The sequence below is a fragment of the Drosophila simulans genome, chromosome 2L (genome assembly GCF_016746395.2).
Source record: "Drosophila simulans strain w501 chromosome 2L, Prin_Dsim_3.1, whole genome shotgun sequence".
NCBI lineage: Eukaryota > Metazoa > Arthropoda > Insecta > Diptera > Drosophilidae > Drosophila > Drosophila simulans.
Window position 1 is genome coordinate 13230547 of NC_052520.2, and position 25584 is coordinate 13256130.

The 25584-nt window shown below is 45.0% G+C and overlaps 7 protein-coding genes across 12 annotated transcripts; 3 read left to right on the forward strand and 4 right to left on the reverse strand.

Moving 5' to 3' along the window:
- The first annotated feature begins 1982 nt into the window (after window positions 1–1982).
- On the forward strand, window positions 1983–5039 carry LOC6732204 (interferon-inducible double-stranded RNA-dependent protein kinase activator A homolog). Of its 4 annotated transcripts, none has more exons than XM_016180091.3 (5): window positions 1983–2154; window positions 2263–3028; window positions 3091–3376; window positions 3999–4136; window positions 4337–5039. In XM_016180091.3, exons 2-5 carry the CDS (start codon window positions 2307–2309, stop codon window positions 4583–4585), a joined length of 1395 nt encoding a protein of 464 aa, XP_016024878.1. In that variant the 5' UTR covers window positions 1983–2154; window positions 2263–2306; the 3' UTR covers window positions 4586–5039. The 4 variants fall into 4 exon arrangements, with proteins under 4 accessions (XP_016024878.1, XP_016024879.1, XP_016024880.1 ...); XM_016180092.3 differs by having other exon boundaries at window positions 4340–5039; XM_016180093.3 differs by lacking the exon at window positions 3999–4136 and having other exon boundaries at window positions 4340–5039.
- Window positions 5040–5246: 207 nt separating this feature from the next.
- On the reverse strand, window positions 5247–6750 carry LOC6732205 (inhibitor of growth protein 5). 2 transcript variants are annotated; one of them, XM_016178314.3, is made up of 5 exons: window positions 6591–6750; window positions 6171–6527; window positions 5941–6101; window positions 5510–5668; window positions 5247–5436 (listed from the first exon to the last, which is right to left on the reverse strand). In XM_016178314.3, exons 1-5 carry the CDS (start codon window positions 6625–6627, stop codon window positions 5335–5337), a joined length of 816 nt encoding a protein of 271 aa, XP_016024882.1. In that variant the 5' UTR covers window positions 6628–6750; the 3' UTR covers window positions 5247–5334. The 2 variants fall into 2 exon arrangements, with proteins under 2 accessions (XP_016024882.1, XP_016024883.1); XM_016178315.3 differs by having other exon boundaries at window positions 5899–6101.
- A 193-nt stretch (window positions 6751–6943) lies between these two features.
- On the forward strand, window positions 6944–13666 carry LOC6732206 (general transcription factor 3C polypeptide 1). The gene is made up of 7 exons (XM_016180095.2): window positions 6944–7125; window positions 7184–7736; window positions 7791–8526; window positions 8585–9604; window positions 9663–10664; window positions 10724–12090; window positions 12156–13666. Exons 1-7 carry the CDS (start codon window positions 7041–7043, stop codon window positions 13111–13113), a joined length of 5721 nt encoding a protein of 1906 aa, XP_016024884.1. The 5' UTR covers window positions 6944–7040; the 3' UTR covers window positions 13114–13666.
- On the reverse strand, window positions 13479–14564 carry LOC6732207 (60S ribosomal protein L24). Its single transcript, XM_002079300.4, has 3 exons — window positions 14413–14564; window positions 14222–14297; window positions 13479–14156 (listed from the first exon to the last, which is right to left on the reverse strand). The coding sequence occupies exons 1-3, from the start codon at window positions 14415–14417 to the stop codon at window positions 13770–13772; spliced, it is 468 nt and encodes a 155-aa protein (XP_002079336.1). The 5' UTR covers window positions 14418–14564; the 3' UTR covers window positions 13479–13769.
- A 162-nt stretch (window positions 14565–14726) lies between these two features.
- On the reverse strand, window positions 14727–15562 carry LOC6732208 (membrane-associated progesterone receptor component 1). The gene has a single exon (XM_002079301.4). It carries the CDS (start codon window positions 15453–15455, stop codon window positions 14865–14867), a length of 591 nt encoding a protein of 196 aa, XP_002079337.1. The 5' UTR covers window positions 15456–15562; the 3' UTR covers window positions 14727–14864.
- A 92-nt stretch (window positions 15563–15654) lies between these two features.
- LOC6732209 (dynein intermediate chain 3, ciliary) lies at window positions 15655–17907 on the reverse strand. The gene is made up of 2 exons (XM_016178313.3): window positions 16143–17907; window positions 15655–16078 (listed from the first exon to the last, which is right to left on the reverse strand). Exons 1-2 carry the CDS (start codon window positions 17688–17690, stop codon window positions 15743–15745), a joined length of 1884 nt encoding a protein of 627 aa, XP_016024885.1. The 5' UTR covers window positions 17691–17907; the 3' UTR covers window positions 15655–15742.
- A 346-nt stretch (window positions 17908–18253) lies between these two features.
- LOC6732210 lies at window positions 18254–25555 on the forward strand. 2 transcript variants are annotated; one of them, XM_016180096.3, is made up of 7 exons: window positions 18254–18446; window positions 18523–18965; window positions 22576–22707; window positions 22828–23240; window positions 23303–23375; window positions 23757–25049; window positions 25106–25555. In XM_016180096.3, the coding sequence occupies exons 2-7, from the start codon at window positions 18525–18527 to the stop codon at window positions 25232–25234; spliced, it is 2481 nt and encodes an 826-aa protein (XP_016024886.1). In that variant the 5' UTR covers window positions 18254–18446; window positions 18523–18524; the 3' UTR covers window positions 25235–25555. The 2 variants fall into 2 exon arrangements, with proteins under 2 accessions (XP_016024886.1, XP_039148719.1); XM_039292785.1 differs by lacking the exons at window positions 18254–18446; window positions 18523–18965 and adding an exon at window positions 22195–22410.
- Window positions 25556–25584: the final 29 nt, after the last annotated feature.

The window sequence follows — 25584 nt, forward strand, 5'->3', positions numbered from 1 at the left end:
TCACTTCGGAGGTATTTGGGAAGCTGGAGTTAAGTCAATGAAATACCATTTAAAGCGTATAATCGGCGACACTATTTTGACTTACGAAGAAATGTCAACTCTTTTATGTCAAATAGAAGCATGCTTAAATTCAAGGCCATTATACACTATAGTTAGTGAGAAGGACCAACAAGAAGTTTTAACACCAGGTCATTTTTTAATTGGAAGACCACCTTTAGAAATAGTCGAACCAATGGAAGATGAAAAAATCGGAAATTTGGATAGGTGGAGACTTATCCAAAAAATGAAGAAAGATTTCTGGGTTAAGTGGAAAAGTGAATATTTGCATACGCTCCAGCAAAGGAATACCCTGGAATTCAGCGAATGATAATGCATGTGAGATTCAGCCTCTAAAGCCAGATAAAGCGGCGAACTGCATCTATAAAACAGTAGTCGACTCTAAAAGTTACTGGGTAGAGTTAGAAAAGAAAAGTAGTTGGTTGTTTAAGGTTCCTGCGAATTCAAAAGTCCGTCTGCAATGTACTGGCTCTCAAATTGAATTGTTTGATTTGCCTCAGCAAGGAGTTTTAAGCATTGCGCCATATTGTACGGCAAGAACCGACGATAAAATTCTAGTTGCCCACCATAACATTCAGTCCGAAAGTGAAGAATTATTATCAACACCTTATATAGGAGAAGTTAGTGAAGTGCCGAAGATTATTTGGGATCCGCTGAAACTATCAATATTAAATCATACTGAGGAATTTGAACGATTGAATAATGAAATTAAATTTATGAAAGAGAACCATCAAAAATTGAAAGATTTACATTTCCATCATATTTCCGGACATGCTGGATTAATTATTGCTTTAATACTAATGATAGTATTAATAATATATTTCATACGGAAATGTGCTGTGCAACAAAGAATGCAAGCAATAACCTTTGCAGGTCCGTTGCCAGTACTATAAATATCAATAGTAAATAAACAATAAAATAATATAACAAATAAAAATATACAGTCCACTATATCGTTGTTTAATAGAAAATGTACTTCTACATAGAAAAAGCAAAATGTTTAAAATAAGTTAATTGAGTACAAATTGTTGAATTAAAAATAATATAAACCATAATTGTAATCCAATAAAATTAAAAGCCAGAAAAACTAGGCCCATTGAAATCTTAGTTGCAAAATAAATGAACATATATCAAATAAATACAGTCCACTACTGTTATAAATGCAACTAATATACTAATGTACATCTCAGCTTTGCTGGCCCTTTGGCAGAATGTTCACACATGAACACGAATATATTTAAAGACTTACAATTTTGGGCTCCGTTCATATCTTATGTAAATGAATCGAGAGCGATAAATTATATTTAGGATTTTGTTATCTAAGGCGACATGGGTGCATTGCTCAAAAACATGTAATTTAAGTGCACACTACATGAGTCAGTCACTTGAGATCGTTCCCCGCCTCCTAAAATAGTCCCTTAGTGGGAGACCACAGATAAGGTCCTCGCCGCTCAAGATAGGCAGATGTGCCCGAGCGTGGGACCTCGATAAGGCGGGGACTATTTACTTAGGCCTCTGCGTAGGCCATTTACTTTAAGATGCGATTCTCATGTCACCTATTTAAACCGAAGATATTTCCAAATAAAACCAGTTTCTTACAAAAACTCAACGAGTAAAGTCTTCTTATTTGGGATTTTACAGCCGTTCACACGTGATGCCGTGACAACGCGAAACGGGTTTCATTTTTATATATATAGAAGAAAGATAGAAGATAGATAAAGTATATTAACTTTATCTTACCGCAGTTTGCCCTCCACACTCTCGATCAACAATGGACGCTAAGTTTTTCGCGCCTTGCGATGGCGCTCATTAGTGTGCCCGCACACATTTATCCACCAAATCCTATCACTATCAGGAAATACTAACTACGCCTATCGATCCAATTGTTCTTTACATACTATTCAACCTATTTACTCTACGAATGGGGGTGAAATAAGTAGGCAATTCAAATAAAGTCTGGCAACCACAACTATCACTAACATACATACATCGTGTGTGCGTCTGGATTTTGCTGTATTTTTTATTTAAGAATGAATTATTAACTAACCATTAATAAATTATTATTGAATAAAAAACAGTTAAAACCGCAATTCAAGCGTGAGTATTCCCCGAATTTGGGCGAGAGTGTAACCTGAACTTCTCACCCGCTATAAGTCGGTGATGTATAGATTTTTCAAACAACTATTACCCCGAAATTTCAAACAGATACACACCGAATCCTTCCGAAAACCGTGCAAAACAAGAACACCATGGAACAGGAGAACTTCCACGCCTCCAGCTTGTCGCAGCAGCTACAGAACCTTCACACCCAGCAGCAGGCGCCCCCCAATCCTGTCCAGACGGGATTTGCTCCACGGCGGCACTATGATAACCTTGGTGGCCTCGGCAATGGCAATGCTGTCAGTGGTAGTCCGGTGAAGGGTGCTTCGCTGGGACAACGCCATGTGAAGCTCAAGAAGGAGAAGGTACCCCCCCAGGTTTCGCAGCTGTCTCAGCCAGGTCAGCTGCAGCTGTCGGATGTTGGTGATACCGCCTTGGCTGGCGGATCGGGCTTACAAGGTGGAGTCGGCCTTATGGGCGGAATATTGCCCAGCGACGAGGCCTTAAAGTTCGTCAGCGAGACGGACGCCAATGGACTGGCCATGAAGACGCCCGTCAGCATTCTGCAAGAGCTGCTAAGCCGTCGGGGAATCACTCCCGGATATGAACTTGTCCAGATCGAAGGCGCCATACATGAGCCGACCTTCCGGTTTCGCGTGTCCTTTAAGGACAAGGATACGCCCTTTACGGCCATGGGTGCAGGACGCTCGAAGAAGGAGGCCAAGCATGCGGCGGCCCGTGCGCTCATCGACAAGCTGATCGGCGCGCAGCTGCCGGAATCGCCTAGCAGCTCCGCTGGTCCGTCGGTGACTGGGCTCACGGTCGCCGGAAGCGGAGGAGACGTCAACGCGAATGCCACGGGCGGAGGAGAGTGAGTTGCTCTATTGATGTCTAATTCTAAGTTATCCAAATCATTGTTTTATGTGTTTGCAGTGCCGGCGAGAAGACCGTAGGTAATCCGATAGGCTGGCTGCAGGAGATGTGCATGCAACGGCGGTGGCCACCACCGTCCTATGAAACGGAAACGGAAGTGGGTCTGCCCCACGAGCGGCTCTTTACGATCGCGTGTTCGATACTCAACTACCGCGAGATGGGCAAGGGCAAGAGCAAGAAGATAGCCAAGCGCTTGGCCGCCCACCGCATGTGGGTGCGGCTGCAAGAGACGCCCATCGATTCGGGCAAAATCAGCGACAGCATCTGCGGCGAGTTGGAGGGCGAAGTGAGTATCATCCAAAACACCGATCGTTACGTGCAAGTCTCTAAAGATTTTGAGTTTATCAAGATCTAACCCAGAAGCAATTTATTAATATTCTTTGTGCAATTATTATGCATGCGCAGTCCCAGATTCACTTTGAATGGTTGCGGACTCTCTAGTTTATATAATAGTAAAAATTGATTTAAAAAATATATATCATTGTTGGTTAATGGTAAATATTATTTACTAGGTTTGTCCTTAATTCTTCCTTAAAAGTAGTGTTGTAAATATCATTGTAATCTTTTTAAAGATGTATCTAGCTGAAGTTCTAATACTAAAGCATCCCTTTTATACTGTGATGTCCGATTTTTATTATTGTCCTTGTTTTTATAGCTAGTAGTTTTGACATAATTATACAAATATTTAACAAAATGCTTAAACCTTATTTATATTTCTGGTTTTATTTATGGTTATTTTGGTTTATATCATATTTCATTGAACTTTTACTTGGCATGGTGATTGTTTTAAAGAACGAATCAGTAAAGCACCTTTTCCACACCTAAGTGATATGTTTCAACTCACCATTGGCGTGTGTGCGAAATGCAATGGAGAAAAGAAACCAACAACTTTGCGCTCTTATTTACAGCCCCGCAGTAGTGAAAATTATTATGGTGAATTGAAAGATATCTCTGTGCCGACACTGACCACGCAGCACAGTAACAAAGTATCTCAGTTCCATAAGACCCTCAAAAATGCAACGGGCAAAAAACTGCTTAAGTTACAGGTAAATTTCAATTCAATAACGCTCTTCAATTAAAAACGATCAAAAACATATATCTAACATTCGAACCTGATTTCCAAAGTACATTTTCCTTAAACATTTTCACTATCATAATAAAATTGATGTGGCTTGAAAGTTCAAATAATGTTTATCTAAAGTTTAATTTGACTCTGCTAATTCGACTCCATTTGTATTGTTTTCAGAAGACTTGCTTGAAGAACAACAAGATCGATTACATCAAGCTGCTGGGCGAAATCGCCACGGAGAACCAGTTCGAGGTGACCTACGTGGACATAGAGGAGAAGACCTTCTCTGGCCAGTTCCAGTGCCTGGTTCAGCTGTCCACGCTGCCCGTTGGGGTTTGCCACGGCAGTGGAGCAACAGCCGCCGATGCCCAGCGGCATGCCGCCCAGAATGCCCTCGAGTACTTGAAGATCATGACCAAGAAGTAGGGGGTGCAGCCAACAGCATAGCAAAATCTGAACGCACACCACGTCCACGAGTATTTGATGCGAGCGATTACCGAGCGCATACGGGATAACAAACGCCACCAGTCGTCAAATTGCTTTTCTTTCCAGTGTTTGGCTCAATCCAGTGGCGTTGTTATATATATTTTGTTTCTTTTCCACCGATTCCTTTGATTAGGCAGTTGTATTTGTTAACTATATATGTAAATGTTCATATATGTACTACACCTACCAATGAATGTATGTACGCTTGCATATACAGACAAGTGTGTAATCTATATTGGAATCTTCTAGTCGCTTTCAAATTCTGAAAAATGTAAAACGGCATATAAAAACCGGATTAATCCAATGAATCTAGCTAACTAGGTTAAGGTAGACTGCGTGCTGGTTTGCGGAGGTAAAAAGGCTTATGAATATAATCGGTATTTGGTAATCGCTACTTTTGCAGTTTTCTTTCACTTAAACGGGGAGATGTCTTTATTTTCCTTTTTTTGGGCTGAAAAACTTTGTAAACTTCAAATTAAAGGGCATGGATAACTGGAATTTATCAATCAACTTGCGGAATATTCTGTGAAAACGATATCTTTTATGATATGGAATTATTTAACTACAAATTAGTTAGGAAATAAATTGACAAATATAATACTGATGTTATATTAGCCGTGGCTTTATTTAAATAGGTAATTTTGTGCTTAATCTAGAGTGATATTCTAAGTTATTATAAAGGATTGCATCTATTTCTTCTTTCGGTCCTGCGTACACTTGGGGCAGAACCACTTGCCCTTTGGCTTTGTGGTGAGGCCAACACACGCGAAGTGAAACCACTCGATGGGGCACTAAAAGTAAGTAAAAAGGTTAAGTAAAAACATCTACAACTGACCACAGAGTACATAAAAATCGGATACTCACGTCGGGATTGTCGCAGCCAATCATCTCTCCATAGGACACCTGGTGGCATAGGCAATATGTGGGCTCATTGGGGTCGACGGGCATGTCCATAACGTCGCTGGGATGAGTGGCGGCCGTGTGGCACGATTCCTTCTCAGAGTCATCAACCTCGACGGTTTTCTAAATGGATATGTTAGCAAAATGCGTAAGAATGGGGTTTCGACTACAGTAGAGGCATGCAGGTACATAAGTGAAAATGCAAACGATATGGAAGACAATGGATAATGCAGGATTTCTATGGGAATAATCTACAAAAGTAAAGAGTATTTCATTTAGGGCCAACTAAAACTGGGAAATAGTAAACAAACGAAAGTTCTAAGAATGTATATATGAGAATGTGGATGGTTTACCTTTTGAGCGCCCCCCTTGCGAGTTTCTTTTTCTTGATTTACCTTAGACTTTTTCTTTTTGCTACCTTGCCCGGCATTGCTGCTCGAATTGACACTGGAATTGGCGTTAGATTGGTTGTTGCCGCGCCCAGTTTCCTCATCCGAGGATGCGGATTTTTTCTTTTTGCCCGTCGTCTTGCTGTCCTTGGTCTTTTTGCGACCTTCTGTGCAAACAAAGGAAACAAAGGAAGGGATCAGCTTAGCGAAGAATAGATACTTTGGAACAGTCTTACTCTTGGCCACCACTTCTTCGGATTTGGCACGCGTAGATGAGGCCTTCTCCTGGATCTCGCCCTCGAAGCGAGCTAAATCGTTGTCCAGTCGCCGGATCTGCTTGTCCACCAGTTCGTAGGTCTGAATGGCCAGCTGCACCTTGTCGTCGCTGTACTCCTTGGCCTTTCCGAACAGCGCCTTGATGTCCTCCTGGCGCTCCCTCCTCTCATCATCGCTCATGGCCCCGTTCTCGCCCAGCTTGCGCATAAAGTCCTTGGCATGGCTATCGATGCTTTTCATCGCTGTTTGTGCTCGATCGTCCAGTTTTCGCATCAGCTTAAAATTTCTCTCCAGCTCCGTTGGCAGACTTTCCAATCCTGTTCGTAAATCGTGAAAAATACATATTTTCGAGTGATTTCCATACTTAATTATCATCTTACCGTCCAAATAGGTCTCTAGGTATATAGCCGAAGACATTTTCGGTGTCAAATATCGGACTTAACAAAGAATATGGAGTGTGTAAGCAAAATTCCAGCGTCTGTTTACGATAGCAACAGCTGTATTGTTGTACATGGGCTATTTAGAAATGACAACTCGCTTTTTAAAGTTATCGATAACTTTACAGTGGTTAAACACATAACCCAAAACAATTGGGCAGAGCTTTTAATAATAAATTATAAGAAAAAAATAAAATAATTACATTAAGTAGGTTTCGGATCCATTTGTGGTAGTTATTTAATAAAACTGTGAAAAACTTTTATTTACGACTGCACATCAGCTGTTTTTGAGCGTGGTTACAACTTTATGATGGTTGGCAACTCTACCTCTAGTATACTCACAATCAAAATCACACTAATTTGTTTTGATAGCTCATAATTAAGTTTTGAAGAATGAGCGCCAGTTCCGGAGGATCCTGGATTAATGCCATATACGATGAGGTAGCCCTCGAGGGTCTGGAGGGTGTGACATTGCCCTGTAAGTGATTTCGATGCCCTCCACACTTCAAGCCCAAGTTATTTGCTTATGATTTTAGATCTCTGGGATCTGCTGGCCAGGCGACTGGAGTTTTTCCCCTCTCCGCTGCCTGACCGCATTCGGGAACAGACGTGGACCTTGCTGCTACGCACTCCGCCTCACAAGATCGAGTTCTTTGAACTGCCGGCGGAAAGACCACTAATGCCCTACTATGATCGCCTCAACGACATCGACGAACAGCTGGGATTGCCGGTGGTGCCTGAGCAGTGTCCGTACATGTTGTTCCCGGCCGCCTATGTGCAAGAGGGCGACATCAAGGGTAACTGCAACGACTTTAAGACACGTAAGCTGATCCCTTCCAGCGATCTGCATTCTCTTAATGCCGCTCAAGCCACGGAACAGTGGGCAGGCAGGCTCGTAGTGGTGGCCTCCCAAGAGCTGCGGGAGACAGCACTCACGCCCGAAAGCCTCCTGATGCCCAAGAATCTGCCACTGCCCAACTACATCTTCCTGGAGGCCATCGGACGGTCTCGGTACAGCGGACACACCACCGCAGGCCCTTGGTCGCTTATAAACTACAGCAAGGACACAGGGATTCTCTTCTATATCAAGTGAGTTTTATGAACTATACTTATATTTAATATTTAAAATTAAATTCTTTACAGAAACAAGTTGATAAATCTGCAGCTGATTATTGCCCAGAACTATAACGAAATTAACAAGGGACGCATCTTGGTATCTTCGCTGCTGATGCTACCGCGCTTTTACCGCATCTACAAGAACCACTCTCAGGAAAATCTTGAAAAACTATACTTGGGGATAATGCGGACGCCAAGCCGCCAAGTACCCGTCACCGAAATAACCGATCTTCTAGGCCGTCCTACCAATTTTAAGACAAAGAAACTCCTAGTGACCCACTCCTTTCGTAAGTTCTTCGAGACTAAGCAAGTTGAAAGGCCCGTTGCGCCACTGACCAAGTCGGGAAAGCAGTCCAAAGCAACCACACGCAAGGTGACAGTGATACAGCTGCGCAATCCGAATATGCAACTGAAGGACCTGTACAAGAACGATGACAGCGAGGAGAATCAGGTATCAGAGTTTTTGGATCTGGGCCACTGCTTTCTTGATATGCCTCCGGAGGAGGAAGTTTTCCGTGCAGTGGCGAGATTCGGCAAACGTGGTCTTAATAGCAACGAGTTGTGCCACTACACGGGCATCAACGCCACCTACATGCGACACTTTGTGAAGCGAGTGAAAAAGCACGGCCTGGTCAAAGAGTACTCGGAGCAGGTGGGAAAGAGCCGGCAGTTCCGCTTTGTGGCCGTAGGACATTTGGGGGACCTTTCAAAAGAAGACGAGATCAAGAAAAAGGCACTGGAAATTAGGTGTAAGGATGAGCCCGTAAGTATATATATAGTAGAAAAAGCGTTTATCCTAATATATCTGTAACCCTATATAGAATATTACCGAAAGCACTGATGTCCTGCTAAAGGACTTGCCCGAGATCGTGACGAATGCCCGACCCATAGCATTCAAAATTAAGAAGACCAGAGCGGCCAATCAGACACAGCGCCAAATTAATCGCCAGAAAATGATCGTGCGCCAGATCGACCAGAATTGTTTGGTGTCCCTGCCCCGCGTATTAAGATCCCTCCAGGAAACGGAGCGGCAGGCCGGCTTCAAGGACAGCCTATGTCGCCGCTCGTTGATGCGCCTGCTGCGTCCCATGGTTGAGGAAAATGTTATAAACGTGTTCGAGATCACACTGCACTACAATCAGCGGGTTCGGGTCTACCGCTTCGCCACGCATCCAAAGATCGGGCTTGACCACGCGGTCATGAAACGCGAGATTGTCAAGCTAAAGAGTAACTTCCACTTGATCACCGAGGAGCGCATGAAGCGGCCATCTCAAATGGCGCCCAAGGAGCGCAAGGAGGTACTCGCTCGTCGAAAACTGGCGCCAGAGCGTTCAAGTGCGGTGTTCAAGACGCAGGCACCCAAACTTCTTTTAGCAAGGACGCTGCACGAGTTTCTCTTCTATTTGCACCACGAGCTGTCGCCGGAACAGAAGCCCCTGTCCATGACCGCCGAGCTTGTGCAGCAGTGGCAGAAGTCAGAACCGGCACTGCAGCCGCGCCAGTTTTTCGACGAGTGGCAGGCGGATGAAACAAAGGTTCAGCCCTACACTGAGGATATAGGCTGGCGCACCTTTATACCGCCCCTGCCGCGCTACGTGGACAAACCATCTGGCTGGCTTTACTTCATGGATGCCATGGACCGAATGCCGCTCTCGCTCTTTATGCGCATTTGCCGCATTGAGCGCGAAGCCAGCGACGATTTGCGTCTACAGCTTCAGCATCCCATCCGTCAGCACTATCTGCTTTCCCAGCTGAAGCTGGAGACCATTGTGCCACGCCTGAAACTGCAGCAGCTTTATGTGGGCACTCTGCGACTGCTCAACAATATGGGTCTGATCCAGGTGGGCGACACTATTTTTCCTGTGCTTAAGTCCACTTATTAGAATCATTCGTATTTAGGTGAGCGAGCAAAAGTTAGGTCGTGACTCCCTGCACCGCTGGGTATTCCTGAACCAGCGAACCAGCTTGCTGGACACGACTTCCAGCACTGAGCACAACTATATGCAAGTGAGCGCCGATCGCTCGTATACGAAGCTTAACTTTGAGTTCTCCAGCGTGGAGCAACTGGGCAACTATTGGGCCAAGTTGCAGCACATCTGCATTTATACGAAACTGGGATACCGCAAATCGTTGAGCACGCAGAGAATTCTGCCGGCGCGTTTGAAGGTCCTAGTCTTCCAGCCAACGGTGGAGTTCGATCAGGCCGTTAAGCTTGACAATGGGACAGTTCCTGGTGATCACCTGGGTGCCGCTGGACTGAGCTCCAATTTGTTTGCCCACCAGTTCCGCCACTGGTCGTGGGTGCAGCGTCAGAATGGTGGTAAGTCGAATGCAGCAAGGGAAAAGGCCAAGAGGACAGTCCGGAAGCGGGCAGTAATTACGCGCCTGAAGATTGGACCCCGACTAGCGGTGCGCAAGGCACGTGAGCTATCTACCGGCAAAACATTAAAGAAGTCATCCGGCCCTCGAGACGATATTGATCGGGATGCCCTGCGGAATATGCGAACATTGCGCGTCAAATGGGCGCCAGAGGAGGATCGTTTGCTCAAGATGGGCCGGGCAGTCTACATGTTCATTGATGCACCCACAATGACCTTGGCCTTGTGCGACTTGGCCGTCGTCTGTCGCGATTTGATTCGCCGCTGGCTGGGCATCTGCAACAAGACAACTCAGGCCTGCGTTCGCCGCGTTCAGTTTATGGTGAAGATGAAGCGTGACATACCGGACGTTCCCAGCTGGATCTACGCTATGCAAACGCAGCCACAGTTCAACACGGTGTACAACGAACGATTTCTCAGCCAGCTGAAGCGGGACTATCCCAACAAGACTGATTTTCAAAACGCTCTGATGACTCACTTTGCTCTCATGATGGCCAAACTGCAGCGTATGATAGCGAAATCTGTAAGTTAAATAGAAGCAGCACATGTTGTTCATGCACTTATATCTTTCTTTATATCCAGCAAGGTTCAGTTAGTCGCCAGTTTTTGCTGCCCGACTCCTTGGACGCCTTCGGTAGCCAACTACGCGAGTGTCGATCGGCGCACGAGGAGCTGCAACTGCTCTTCCAGGACCCCGCTTCGGAGACTGATCTTCAAGTGGCCGTAGCTCATGGCGTGTTGCATAGCAACATATGCTGTGCCAAGGACAAGACTCTGCTGAACCTGCAGACTTTCGAGATATACAAGCACTTCTCCGAGGAAGTGCTCAACTCAGCATTCAACAAAGCGCGCGCAGATTCTTTGCTAGTAGCGGTAAAGCGGCGAAACATTCAGTCGGCGGCCAGCCGACAAATCTCCGGACCGGGACACTTGCTGAGCTCAAAGTACAAGTACCGCTTGATCTACACCAAGCTGACGCACTTCCTCTACGACTGTTTCTTTGCTTTGGACCAGAAGTTGCGGGCAGGCCAGGAGCAGCAGCTATCCTCGCCGCATTTTGGCCAACTACTGGTGATGGGCGAGTGGTTGTCGGAAAACAGGCTGAGTCTTTCACTTCAGCTGCCCGCGAATATCCTGACCGTGGACACAACCACCGTGGGCAGGCAGAGTGGTTGCCACTCGGATCGTATTTTGGATCATTACAGCTGCATCTTCGACAATGCGCCGCAAACCGAGTACTCAAAGCGGTTGGAGGGCGAGTGCAGTGGACGCCAGGCGTCGCGTGTGCGCTTCCATCCGGCCAACCTGAGCTTTCGCCTGCCGACCAGTGCTTACAACCAGCTATCCAAGCTGCAGTTGCGTGCTATGCACTTCTTCTGTGCGTTAGATGCCTTGGGCGAGGCCATCACCTTAAGTCAGTCGCGTTTGGAGCAATTCGATTGTCCCTTCACCAATTGCATTATGCGCAGTGGCAACTATTTAAACGCCGTCGAGCGGATTGCCCACGAGCAGCGACCCATTCTCCGGCAACTGGTGGCCGATGCCTTGCCATCGCAGCAGTTCGTGCTGGAATCGCATCCAGCGGGCACACCCCTCACAGTGACCAACGCGAATCTCCTGCCGTTTGCCCAGCAACTGGAGGCGTTTTGGCGAGAAAAGCAACAAGCAATGGAGCTGAAGGACTTGGGTAAGACACTTTCGGAACGAACCCAGCACAAGCTCACCGACTGGCGTTCCATTTGTGCCGAGCTGCTTGATGACGAGCCACATGCATGGGAGACGGAACGCGTTCAGGAGTACGAACCCGCTCTCAACAAGGAAGAGCGTGCCCGAGCGCAGGATGTGTTTGTTGTTCATTTGCCCACCATTGGAATTAAGGTTGTGGAGCAGCCAGAAGGCAAACAAACAATAGACAGCCTGCGTACTTCAGTGCTCGACAAGGTCCTTAAGTATGTCTTAACTAGAAACTTTTCCGGCTTGTTATCACTAACCACTTCTTTTGGTTAACTCACAGAACTACCTATTGGCAATACACGGAGAACAGCTTTGAAAGCCTTCGGCCGAAACTGCAGGAGAGTGGATATGACGATCGTGCCATCCGCCACATGGAGGACATACTGCACCACATTGAGAAGCATACACTCGGTGTGAAGGGCCTGGAGTTGCGTAGGATATTTCCCCTGGGAGATTTCCTGTTGGAAACACTGCATCTACTGGCTGACCACAGTCTTATCAAGCGAGTGGGCATTGTTAGTGTCATGTACGTTCATAAAAACCACATCCGCAATTGGGTGGTGCACACGTTCCACATCAAGAGATTGGAGCGGGAAAAAGTGCAGCCCATAGTGGCGGCGGCACCTGGAACACTCCTAGCCGTCGTTGGTCACAAGCGCAAGCTGGAGGCTCAGGAGACGACTGGCTCCGTTCCAGAAAAGCGGGTGAAACTTATGGAGCAACTGAGCACGGAGAGTGAGAGCGACGAGCCGAGCGGATCTGCTTCCAAGCGGCCAAAGAGGATTACACGAAAGGAACCCTCCCTCGAAGTGGCCAATGCCACGCTGGAAGCTTCACGGGATGCTATTGCCATGCGACCGCAGCCTTGGATACGGGTGAATGCATCCCTCAATAGACGCGTCCTCGATCGCTGGATGGGCGCCGTTCTCAGCGAGTGCATCGCTCGCGTCGGCTGCACCGTGCACAGTTTGTTTCTGAGGTTCCTCCACTTGGTGCCGGTGGACGTCATGTTCCTGCTGGAGCTTCTGCACGATCTGGGTTGCATACAACTCATGGAGATGCGACCTCACAAAGTGCACGTGGAATCACTGCTGGATGATGAGCATGAAGACGGCGATGAGCAGCCAGTCACGGAGCTCTACGATCCCATGCAGACCTATGTTCAAGTGCATGGCAATGCAATAAGCAGGCTCACCAACTTTATTGGCCTAAAAAAGTACAGCACTGAGTTTATTTAGGATTCGGCAGAAGTTTACCTTGTTAGTAGTTTAGGAGCACTAATTCAATGACTTTTCTTAGATTGTATGATCATATTTCAATGATTTCGTTTTATCTCTCTGACTGTTAGTTTTTTTTCGTTTATCAATTATTGTTATGTTTAAGTAAGTTTATCCTGTCCAACCTATTCATTTTGCATACTTTTTTAAACTTTGATAAATAAATGTAAGTTAACTAACTGATAGTGAAGCTATTGTGGTTTAATCTGCAATTGTAGGGCAACTGCAAAGATTTTTATGCGATTTTTATACTTTCAATCTGACGTCGGCTGTTCAATTGGTTATATATTCCGGATAAGAATAAAAGTCTAGGCTTAAATCGCAGCTATGGTATGAAGGTATATATTTGCCTTTAAATAAACATGACAATTTAAAACTCCGTCATCTGGTCTAAACTGATGGTTAAAGTTAAGTTGATGATTCATGACGTACACAATATAATATTCCTTTTTTGTGTAGCTTCCACACTGTAAGCCAAGCTTGATAGAAAGAACACGCGAAAGTTTTTTTTTTTGTCACCACGAATTCGCATTCGCGGCGTTTGTTTAATTTTCAATTCACGAGTGGTTCCTTAAATCCTGGACTAACTTTAGCACATCACTACCGGCGACAGGTGTTTACCGCTTGCCTCCGACGCGGGGAGCAGCCTTCTGCGTGACCTTGGCGGCCTTCTGCTTGGGCGCCGACTTCTTGGCGGGAGCGGGGGCAGCAGCCTTCTTGGCGGCCTTGACGGCACGCTTCTGCTCCTTGGCCACCTTGATGGCCTGGTCGCGCTGCGCCTTGCGCACCTCCGGCTTCATGTTACGCTTGGCCAGGATCTCGGCCAGCGAGGCGCCGACGATGGCGCGCTGGAACTTCTGGGTGCGGCGGGTGCGCTTCTTGGAGGCCTCCTCCTCGATTCCCTTGCGGTGCTTCCGGCGGTACAGCACGGTCCACGTAACCTTGCGGGGATTGCGCTTCATCAGGTAGGAGCGCTCGCACTTCTTGTCCAGGAAGGTGAACGACTGAAAGCGTAATCAAAGTCCATTAGCCATCCTCTATCGCTAGAGCATCTTCGCCGGAAACTTACCTTGCCATCGATCTTGACCATGGTCTTGCCATGACCGGGGTAGATTTTGTACCCGCTGAATGCGCACAAGCCAATTCTGTAAATACAAACACTCTCATTAGCAGGGGCACTGTTTACTATTGCCGAAATGGGGTTAGACAGTGCCGAATAACACAATTAACCGAGCATTTCAACGCTTTTCATTAACGTACTTCATCTTGCTGGCGTAGAAACACGAAAAGAAAAGAAAACGGAAGTGGAAACGAAAAGCAGAGCCAAATTAGTGTGGCTGCCACGGGCAGACGAAAATACCTAAAAAATACCACCACGTGCCGAAGGCGTGCTGTTAACTGCGCGCTGTTAGGCGCACAGAATTCAAAAATTAAAATAATAAGGGCATTCTTTTTGTATTCTTATTTGTTGTTTGTTATAAAATACACACAAAACATACAAATTATTGCAATGCAAAACCACCAAAAACTTCAAATAAAAACTAAAATAAATTGAGTTGTAAAATTCTGTGCAATTTTTCTGTACTTTTTAGCTTTTTCTAATTTTATTTACGTTTTTCTCAATTTTGGAATGGACAAATTAAAATTGTAAAAGTCATTTACAATGGAAGCTACTCTTATTGGGTCGATGCGCGCATAATTTGAAACGAAAGTCATATTTGGTCCACCAGCGGATCTGCTTGCTGCAGCTCCAAATCCTCCTCGTCGGTGTCGTTTATTTGTAGTTTCTCCTTGAGTTTTCCAACAAATGGGTACTTCTGCTTGTACTGCTGTTCCCACTCCCGCAATGTGTTCATTTGGTTGGTTGAGAGGTCGCTCAAATCATCAAAATCCTCGCTGTCATTTAAGTACTCTGGTGAATTGATCAAAATCCTCGAAATATCCCGACCGGCATAGTTTGGATTAACGCCATTTCGTCCGTAATAGTGAACGGATCGCGAGACATCGTAGATATTAAAAATGATAGCCACCAGGATGCGACCGTCCGCCCGTGTGCCGTCATATTTCCGAAGTTCCCTAACCGTAAAGTCCTGCCGCAATGGCTGAAGATCCACTTCCTGATCATCATCATCACTGAAGTGTGGTTCCTCGCCGCTCAGACGACGCACAAGAAACCCCAACTTGTAGAACAGGACACACGATATGATCAAAAGGGGGACATTGATGGGTGCTTCCCTAACGGAATTGTAGAATCTGCAGTACCAGCTGGTGGGGTGTTCCATGCCCTTGGAGCTGTCAGCCATCCTGGTGCTCCCAATTTCAGAGTCTGGATGAATAAAGTGAAAAAATTGTATGTAAACTCCCCTGACGAATGCCTTGTGCTGGATGCCCTTTGTTTATTGATTGAATTATTTAGTTAGGCCTTCTTTTTCTAAAAATTTAAGTAGTAAATTGAGATACCTTAAACCTTGTGGAACATCCATATCGATTATATTACACTCCTTAATAATAGTATAGCTATTGCTTTATTGAAATGCATAAATGGGTATAAATGCTGTAAGAAAATGCTGGTCAAGGTATAACAGGGAAATCAAGGGATGGGCTGATGCATCTCGAATACAGTGCGCTCCATGGCGAAAGTGCGCTTGGAACGCTGTATGGCGATATTTTCCATGGCTTCGTTGAAGTCCAGAAGGGCCTTGCTGAATTCCGAGTCGCTCTCGATCATCCTGAGGAAAATGGTCGCCTCGTCCTCAACCTTCGGCTCCATCTCCTTTTTGGCCTGACCCTTCTTCTTCTTGGCCTCCAGCTTTTCCCTGGACTTGCGTTCCTCCTCCAAGAAGATGGTGGTCAGGCGCTTCTTCAACTTGATCTCCTCCTCGCGAGCCTCCAGAAGTTTGCAGCGCTGTATCTCCCGTTCAAACATCTGAACTTTCAGGAAATACATTAGAAAACATTGGGATCTGAAAGAGATGGTAATCACCACTCACCGACATCATGAGAGACTTCTCCTTGATGGTGGCACTTCGCATACCCTCCTCCAAGCGGAGCATCAGGCAATCGCCGTTGGCCAGGCTCACGGTTAGCATTGTTCCATCCGGCTTGAACACCAGATGGGTGACGGCGTACTTGTATTTGATGGTGAGAATCGGTCGGGTGTGGGACATCAGCAGGTCCCAAAACTCCAAATTGCCCTTGTCGTCACCGATGCAGAACAGCGAGCAGCGTCCCGTGCTCCAGGCACCGCTCAGCACCTGGTTTTTCCGGCGGAAGTAGAAGGTACTGGGGCAGTTCTTCACCTCCTCCGACCAGATCCGCACCCGCCAATCACCCACCACCAAGAAATTCTTTACAAAGAACGGATTACGCATTACGCAGCGAATGGGACCGGCAAAAAGTTGATAGGCAGCAACAATAGTATCCTGCGGATTGGTGCCCTTGCGATTGCCCACGAACAAGTAACCCATATCGGTGCAGAATATGAAGCGCACTGGGATGGTGTACTCGAACTCGAGGAAAGTTACCCCATGTGCATCCTGGCGATTTTGAACTGTCTGGGGATCCGGTTCGGCCAGCACCTCATGCACCGGCATGAGAAGATCCCGGGTATCCCAATACTTGATGGACCCATCCAGCGACCCTGAGTAAAACTCCGTGTTGAGCTTCGAGTGCACCCAGCAGATGGCCGTGGTGGCCTCGCGATGACACGCCTCCAGAGGGCACATGCTCTTGGGACCACCCTGGTTCTCGGTTAGCCAGAAGCCCACCTGGCCCTCCTGGAGTCCACCCACCATGTAGCTCTCATCGCGCATGCACACCTTTGCGACCCGCACGACTCTACTGGAATCGTAGTGGGCAACCGGTCGGGTGGCATCATCCAAGTTCCAAATGTAGAATGCATGCGGATTATCGTTGCCGAAATCGGGAAGCGTGTTCAACTGCTTTGTGTAGTCCGGTGTCAGGCTCATTCGATTGGAAAAGAACAGGAGAAACTGATTGGGATCATTGTTAAGCCATTCGCACGTCATCAGCATTCGCGATGGTATCCACAGATCATGAAAGACATGGGTACCCCTGGCAGCGATCTTCATGCTGATGCCACGGCCCAAATCCTCTGGTAGATCCACAAAGAAGTCCTCGTAGATGTTGACTGCATTGTTGGCCGAACTGATGTCCATTGCGTCGTGCATCAATTGGCTCACCTCGATGCCCCAGGAGTCATCGCGTTCGACCTTTTTTCGATAACGCATTGTGGACTCCTCGTCCATCATGTTGACCTCCTTTACGTTCCAGCCGCCTTCGTAGTGATTCAAGCCATGGGAATCCAGGGTCACGTTGTGTGTCAACACCGAAGATGCTGCATACTGTTCGCTCAGCTGCGTACGTTCGTTAATCGGATTGCGCAGTATGTATTTGAGGCGCAGCCGTCCACTCGGCTGCACACTGAGGATCATCTCATTGCGGTCCGTGAAGAGGCACTGCCTCCCGAACCGGCGACGCTCCCGCGAGAGGATGAACTGATTGCCCAAGGTTCCCATTGCAATGATTTAACAGCTATCAAATATATATAAGTTTTGTTTATATCACAGATATCATAAGAATTGGGGAGATATGCGAAAATCCGTGAGTGCTACTTTTCGGAATGATTGTAGGTATTAGGTTTTAAAAATCGTCACTGGATAAAAACAAAGTAATTTTAACGTGTTTCCTTCTTGAACAAATCTATGAAATCGAATGAAACGGTGCGTAGAGATATACTTATATATCTGATTTATTACTCATGGAAAACGTGTTTTTAAAGCTTGTTTCTAAAAACTATTATGAAATATAGTCTACAATATAGGACTTAAATTTATTAGTTACATAACTACTATTATGAAATATAGTCTAGAATGTAAGACTTAAATTTATTAGTTACCTAAAATTTTTTACCTATTTATCTTGTAGTTCCTTCGAAATTTCCTAAAATAAGGCAACTTATTTATATATTATTTTAAATATATTTTAAATCCAACGCTGTTAATTAACAGTGAAATAACAGTTTCCGGTGTGTAATTTAACAGCATTCGGGTGACCACTTTCTAAACGCTGCTAAACGCGTTATTGTGCCTGTTGCGGGAAGTAACAGGTAGCCAAGATGCGGTCACACCGCATTGTTAGAACGCGGAAAACATTCAACTTTTTCGAAAGCAACGCCTAATTAACCCAATTAAATAGTGCGTAAAAAGTACAGAGCAAGCTTTGTTGCATTGGCATTGAATGTCCGAAAGAGAATTGAAGCATTTTGCAATATGGTGAGTTGCGGTCTATGCCAATTGGATGATGTACTTTGTCTGTTTTGATAAGCCTGTGCACTATCTGTTGATTTAGAAATGGATCTGCAAGAATTCCTTTCCCTGGAACGCCAACAACTGCAGAAGGATCGCCAGCGCCTGGGCACCCAAAATACCTGCCCCGCCGCCCAGCTAATGAAGTCAAACGACTTTAAAGTGCAATGTCGCAGGGCCAAGGAGTTTAAGGAGTCCACGGAGTCCAATGAACTCGCCACACAATCGTCTTCCTTGGCAACCGGCGGCCAAAACGAAGAACTTCACTTGGACTTGCACGAGGAGGAGGAGCAGCAGCAGGAGGAGGAGCAGGAGGAGCAGGTTGTGCTGCCCTCCCACCCCTCGAAGTCCACCAAGGAGCTCGCGAATCAGCGCCAGCTGCTCGTCGGCAGCGCTCGTCCGTATAAGTCGCCAGATGCGTCGATGCGACGCAATTTGGAGAACGAGCGGCCGCTCAGTGAGAACCGCTTCCCAATTCATCGTTCGGTAAGTGCACTGAAAGAATAGGGTATTGAATATAATTGTATTAAAGGTAGTACCCATTAATCTAGACCACAAAAGAGCTCATATTATTAAAATTGTTTTGACTTAGGCATGCAAAGCGATATTCATATTAAATTGCATGCACTAAAATTTAAATATTTGTTGAAAAAGTTTATATAGGATGTATTGTTTCGTATTGGGTTTGTTTTCGGTGCAGATCCACTGAATCAGCGTTGAAGATCGAGCTCTAGAATGTGCGTTGCGCTTCACTGGCGCCTCTTACCGCATCGCATCGCCAATTTGTCTGGCGATTGGCCATAAATGTGCGAAATGGTTTTCTCTACGCCTCGTTGCGCTGCTCAGCTTTTCCAAACTCAATTTTTTCGGAATCATCGCCTTAGTTGCCAAAAAGGTTTCACAGTGCTCTTAGTCTTAACTAGCTACTTGTGGGCAATTGGGTGAGTTCTGGACATTTAGAAAGCCTTAAGTATAAAATATATTACTATTTAGTTTGCTATTGATTAAAATATAAAAATTTACATATTTTCGAACAATTTAAATTCAGTTTTAGCCTTTACTGAAAAGGGGCTTCTATAATGCTTCCTAAAACGTTGTTTAAAACAACAATAATAAAAAGATCTGCGTTTGAAGTGTATTTATTAGTTCCTTGTGATTTGCAAGCACCTGTATGCTCATAAGCACCAAGCACTTACAATTTGATAATTTATATTAAAAAAATTTCCCATTACAATTGCAAAACCTTAAGATTTTCTTCGTAACTTATAAGCATACAAAACTGTCCGGTTTTCAATTTGCATTATTTAAATGCTTTGAGTTCTCGGAGGGCTGCTAAATAATTGCTGGCCAAATCGCTCACCCTGCCGCTTGGATTGCATAGCCTATTAGTTTGCAGCCTACCTAACGCGTGTGTGTGGATTAGAGAGCAGCGCAATTAGTTGGACATTTTAATTATTCACATTATTTCGTTAGACTTGTCCTTGTTTTGTTGCGTTTTGAGTGTGGCCTCGTTTCCTTCCGCTATCAATGTTGCATGGCCCGTTTCTAGTTGCTACTATTTTCTACTGTGGCAAGTCGATTCCGTGCTCCAGTTACCAACCATTTTGGCTCTGTGTGAACAGGCGACCATTCGCCTAATGAATTTGCTGGCACCGCTCTCAGTTGTAACTTGAAGCTCGTTTGTTGCGCTTGCTTTTGTTTGGCCTGAACTTGAAATTACCAAGTGCCAATTCGGTTCTCTATAGCAAACATACCCTATATACCCACAAAATACACCTTTATGAGGTGAGGCGTGCCGCTGATGGCCGGCAAATCAAAATCAACGAACGGAACGCCATAGAAAAGGCAGTCTAATTGACTTCATTTGCAAACCGGCGAGCGCCAGAAGTTAACCCAAAAATCAGAGTGACGTAAAGCAAATATTGAACGATTTCTAAAAACGTACAAACAGACCAATAATATATACATAGTTATATACAATATAAATTATTCACATATATCAAGAAACTGTCTGTTGGGCTGCTAGACAGCTTGTTATAAAACAATATTTCTATATATTTCATATTCCAACTTATACCTTCTACCTTATTTCCTAAAAGGTTTCGTTTTGCCGACTCATTTCCCTTTTTAAAGTGCATTGGTGTGAAAGTGCACAATTTTTAAGTGTCAGACACGCCCATATGCAATTGAAATGTTTTTTATAAACTGCTAATGATAATGGATATGGAAGTTATGAATATGAAGTATGCATTTAAAAGCACCTCGGCCACACAAAGCCAGAGAAAGTAGTTTATTTCATATATTTTTTAGAAATAGTCAAACTAGTAAAGCCAAAATGAAACACGAATGTCGATTACCAATAGGTGTTTACAAATGTACTGTGAATAAAAGTCATGACCTGGACAAGGACGTGAGCAGACAAGTGGTGATTAAAAAGGTTGTTAGCGATGGCTGGACTAATCGTTATGATGTACTTTGAATTAAATTGAGGTCATCTGATTGTCGAAGAATTAAAAATACCTTTCATACATCGGTTAAATGTCCTTGAACTTAGAGAGATGCGTGACAACAACAAAGGGATTCCATTCCCGTTCAGCTTTCATACGCATTTTCATTAATTTTCGCGCTTTTCGTACACAAACTACCTGGCACTTAGTTAACCCAATTTTGATGCGACACGCAATCAGATCCGATGAATGGACGTAGTAAGCCGGGTCGTTAAAGTTCGCCACAGTGGGTGCCAGAACTTTAAGGTGGTTTTAAATATAAAAAAAATATTTAAAATGCCAAAGTCGAAAAGGTGGCAGGAATCGAATAATATATGTAGGTTCCTTTATATTGTTGTCGATGTCTGAAAACCTCAATATGAAATTGCACCCACTGTTTGTGGGCTCTTGACTTCGGTTAATGGCACAAGAAAAACTAAGCCCACCTTTTCCCCCACCTGAGATGAACTGCGTGACCCCGTAATTTGGATTCCTTCTTGCCACCACTTACTCTTCCGATTTGCAGTCTTCATTTTGATAGTTCCCTTGACCTAAATTACTGGAAAGGCTTTGCTTTTACAGCTTTCAACGCTGGACTGAACGCTCTGCCAACTATTAACTATCATATTCATAAATTGCACTTAATTATGCAACGCAGAAACGTTACTCGGATATCCTCAGACCATTCAGGCACTTGCCTGAAATGATGAAAACGTTAAAACCCACTTTAATTAAGGCGCACATCATCAGGGCTAATAGTGAGTGAAGCGTAGTAATGCATGCAGCTAATAAATTGAAGTGCAGGTTACCTTCGACTAAAGGAACACCAGTGGGCTGAAACAGCTGGGTTTTGTTGATAACCTGGCGTGGAAAGGCGTCTCAGCCGAGTGCTGAAGGCGCCTTCAGTCGTTTTACGAAGCGCCTCGTCCCTTATGTTTATTATTTTTGTTACCCTTCACAAAACAAAGCATTTGTGGATAATGGTAGCCAATCAAAAACATGGTGACAGCCCCCTAAACACTTGAATACTGCAAAGAAATGATTTTAAGTTATATATTTTGTGATCCATAAATAGAAAAGGGTACTGGAGCCTATAGTACGGATAAAGTATATCTACATAGTATCGCCAGATGTTTTATATTTACTTACTATTTTGTATTAAGCTTATAAGACATGTACATGGGTAGTAGCTTAGTCGACCCCTTGTCTTAAGTTTGATGTTTGTATTATATATAATTTTGTTGATGCCATCGGTGCACGCGATTTGCGCCGTCGACGGCATAAAAATTATGTGCAAAAATGGCAGTAGGCATTGTGGAGTGTTCGCTGGAGCAGCTCCTGGTGAAGTGCTGGTGCTGCTGACCCCAAAAGCAGAGGAGGAACGAAGGCAGAATAATTTGTGGCCCATGCCACATGTAAAAATGTATACGAGTTTCTTGCTGGTGGTTAGTGTCGCCGAAGGGAACACAGGGAATTAGAAACAAGCAATGGGCGCGATAAGGAATAAGGAATATGTGGATATATACATATGTATATACTTACCCCTCAAAGGAACCACTCGCAAGTAAGGACGACGGCCCACTCACGTTCGTTTTCTCTCTCGCACGCAGGATGATATGGAGCAATGGGTTACGGACACATTTTATTCGTACTTCCCCGGCTTTAACAATGAAAATCAGAAGCGGCAAAATTATTTGCGTGAGCGACAGCGCGAGAACCAGCAGAACTTTCTCAAGCACCAGGTAAGCGTTTCAATATTACCATGAAAATAGTTTGATTATGTGCAAACATTCATGACGCCCCGTAGTGTTAGATTTACGAGCTTACAATACATGTTTATCATGTTGCTTTTACTTCTGTAGATGCTCCATCCGCCGGCTAGCAAGCATCACAAAACGGAACAAGTGAGGACAACACAACCAACTGCGGTTCCAGCACCAATCCGCTCAAGCCAATCCAGCACAAGCACCTCGAACCACAGCACAACGGATAAGACTGACCTAGAGTTAATTGTAAATAGTAATCCCAACTATGTGCCGCCCAAAATTCGGCCAGGCACAACACGTCATAAACTCCTCCAGGATTTGGGACATGTAGAGCTGTCGAACATTGTAACAGGAGATGGTATTATGGAGCGCAACCTGCGAAGTGCCGAGCTGGAAACAGCTCGGAAGAAGGACTACCAGCGGGATCTGATGCAGCAAATCGATGAGAAACGTCGCTCCATAGAATTGCTAAGAGAAAAAGAGCGTCGACAGGAGGAGGCTTTGACCAGGTAATAAAAGGTAGATTTTTCGTAGCGCATCTTAGTATACTACTATGAATATTTTCTTACAGGCGACTGGAGGCACAATTGAAGACAATACAGTTGGAGGAGCAGTTGGAAAAAGAGCGCGTGAGAGCTGAAAAGGTAATATATTATATGATAAAACTACTGCTGTTATTAAAAGCAATTTTTCATATATTCAAACTAAAATTGTCATAGTTTCTGTAACCCAGGATACGTTTGTATTGATCGACCAGTTAACTTGTTAATCCTAGAACCTTGAGTTTATTTATATAACTAGATTAAGATCACATATCAGAAAATTCGATTATGCGCTATTGTCGTTGATTGGTATTACCATTATGTTTGGGCCCAAAATAAATGGTGTAGGTTATTAGTTGTAATTGATAGGAATATTAGGGCCTCTGATTTCGTTTATCCACATCTAATGATAGCTAATTGCATTCGAGTCCAGCGTTATTAATTGAATAAAATTCCTCTTACTTTTCTTCACTATGCTGACAGGCTCGCATTGACTCGGAACAGAACCGCTTGATGCGCGAGCAATTGTTGGCCAAGCTGGAACAGGATGCCCAGTTGCTGAACGCCAAGCAGACCAACAATCTAGCCGAGACGCCCAGGACGTCGCGCATCAAAGGCAAAACCAACAACACCACCAATATAAGCACGGATAGCAACACCAATCGGGTGTACAAATATTTCAGTAACTCTGCACATCACGAGTACAGACGCGGTCAGCCTTTACCGCCGGCCGTTGAGTTGGACTTTGAGGTGCCTCAAATGGCCAAAATCGAGCGCGAGTGCTTCCATCTGTGCGACAAGATATGTCCGCTTTGCGATGAACCGCTGAAGAGCTACGAGAGCTGCTGTCTGCGATGCCAGCGGAAACTGGCCCTCAAACTAAAACAAAAGGACACCAAGCAGATTGGAGACAATGGGGAAAAACCGAGCGAAGACTCAGAGGAGGGTAAGGACGAACAGGATCGGGGTGATTTTCGGGAGGAAGATCCCGACCATAACTGCCAGAGCAGCTACGCTCTGGTGTGTCACAAGTGCGAGCGACTGTACGCCATGTGCCCCCAGTGCCTGACCAAAAGCGATGTCTGCCGGGCATGCCAGCGGGAACGGAATGTCTGCATGAATTGTCGTCGAAATCTCTGCTCGTTTTGCCTGGAGGAAGTTGCCTGCGGCAGGGACACAGAGCGCACGCATGTTAATGACAAGGAAACCTTTGGAGATCCGTCCTCAAACAATTCATTTCAAGTCCTAGAACTAAACTATGCTGTGCCACCAGGCAAGGACTCTACGTCGAGTAATCTGGCCGATGTGTCGCCACCATATTCCGTTAACATAGCGCGGAACTCGGTTTTCCATGCCGACTACAAGGCAACGCCGGTGAAGCCGTCTATCCTCGAACAACTGCCAGCGACTTCGGGTAGTGCCAACACCAGTTTCGAGCTGGACAGCGCCGATGAGCAGACAGTGGAGCGGGTGCGACGTCAGACGGATCAGCGCTTGTCGCGCTATCTTAAGAACTACGGCGATCTGGCCACCAAGCAAAATCAAAAGTTAAAGCAGTCTGAGCTGCATCGCAGCAAGAGCGAGTCCCGCCATCGGGGCACTCAAACGACACCGCAGTCATTGGCCAGGAGAGATGTTGTTCTTAGGGAGGCTGCCGGTCCCAATCTATCGATGCCGCTGCTGCGCGAGATGCCCAAAATGACGCGACAGGAGACAGGTGCACCCTTGGCTGAGAACGGACAGCGTAAGATTGAAAATCTAAAAAAGCGCTGGGAAGTGAGTGAATTAATTTAATATTAAATGTTAAAACTTACACATGGATTTCATTATAGGTTCCTGCAGTGCAAAAGTTCTCCGTTTCAACATCATCGCCTAAAATCCTAACTCAAGTGGGAGCCATAAGAAAACAGTTGCAGGCAGCGCGATTCTTTGACGATGAACTTGATCCGGATGATTATTAATGAGGTGTCAACCACTCGTTTTTAGAATAACGAAAATGATTGGATTGACAGCTCTTTTAAACCGAGCAAAACGAATTTAATTATTTTTGATGTCTTCACATTTGCCATTATTATTTAACACTTATTTCATTTTGTAAACAACTCGTGTAGTTAAAACTTTATAGCGAGCTGGTTCCAAGTGCTTCGGCTGTTTCATTCAGCGCCTCTAATACATAAGCCATAAAGTTTGTTAACGTTTATTGTTCTTATTTTAACAGAAATCTATTAACTGAAAAGGTTTGAACAAGATAAAGTCAATAATTAAAGAGGAACTTACCAGAATTATATAAAAAGTTGTTAAATTTCTAAAA

Coding starts and splice junctions, on each gene's coding strand:
- LOC6732204 (XM_016180091.3), top strand. CDS start 2,307: ATGGAACAGGAGAACTTCCACGCCTCCAGCTTGTCGCAGCAGCTACAG. Junction 3,029..3,090: donor AATGCCACGGGCGGAGGAGA/GTGAGTTGCTCT, acceptor ATGTGTTTGCAG/TGCCGGCGAGAAGACCGTAG. Junction 4,137..4,336: donor AAAAACTGCTTAAGTTACAG/GTAAATTTCAAT, acceptor TATTGTTTTCAG/AAGACTTGCTTGAAGAACAA.
- LOC6732205 (XM_016178315.3), bottom strand. CDS start 6,627: ATGTCTTCGGCTATATACCTAGAGACCTATTTGGACG. Junction 6,528..6,590: donor CCTAGAGACCTATTTGGACG/GTAAGATGATAA, acceptor ATTTACGAACAG/GATTGGAAAGTCTGCCAACG. Junction 6,102..6,170: donor CGAAGAAGTGGTGGCCAAGA/GTAAGACTGTTC, acceptor TTGTTTGCACAG/AAGGTCGCAAAAAGACCAAG.
- LOC6732206 (XM_016180095.2), top strand. CDS start 7,041: ATGAGCGCCAGTTCCGGAGGATCCTGGATTAATGCCATATACGATGAG. Junction 10,665..10,723: donor AGCGTATGATAGCGAAATCT/GTAAGTTAAATA, acceptor CTTTATATCCAG/CAAGGTTCAGTTAGTCGCCA. Junction 12,091..12,155: donor GTGCTCGACAAGGTCCTTAA/GTATGTCTTAAC, acceptor GTTAACTCACAG/AACTACCTATTGGCAATACA.
- LOC6732207 (XM_002079300.4), bottom strand. Junction 14,157..14,221: donor TGGTCAAGATCGATGGCAAG/GTAAGTTTCCGG, acceptor TTACGCTTTCAG/TCGTTCACCTTCCTGGACAA.
- LOC6732208 (XM_002079301.4), bottom strand. CDS start 15,455: ATGGCTGACAGCTCCAAGGGCATGGAACACCCCACCAGCTGGTACTGC.
- LOC6732209 (XM_016178313.3), bottom strand. CDS start 17,690: ATGGGAACCTTGGGCAATCAGTTCATCCTCTCGCGGGAGCGTCGCCGG. Junction 16,079..16,142: donor AGAAGTCTCTCATGATGTCG/GTGAGTGGTGAT, acceptor CTGAAAGTTCAG/ATGTTTGAACGGGAGATACA.
- LOC6732210 (XM_016180096.3), top strand. CDS start 18,525: ATGGATCTGCAAGAATTCCTTTCCCTGGAACGCCAACAACTGCAGAAG. Junction 23,241..23,302: donor CAGGAGGAGGCTTTGACCAG/GTAATAAAAGGT, acceptor ATTTTCTTACAG/GCGACTGGAGGCACAATTGA. Junction 23,376..23,756: donor AGCGCGTGAGAGCTGAAAAG/GTAATATATTAT, acceptor CTATGCTGACAG/GCTCGCATTGACTCGGAACA.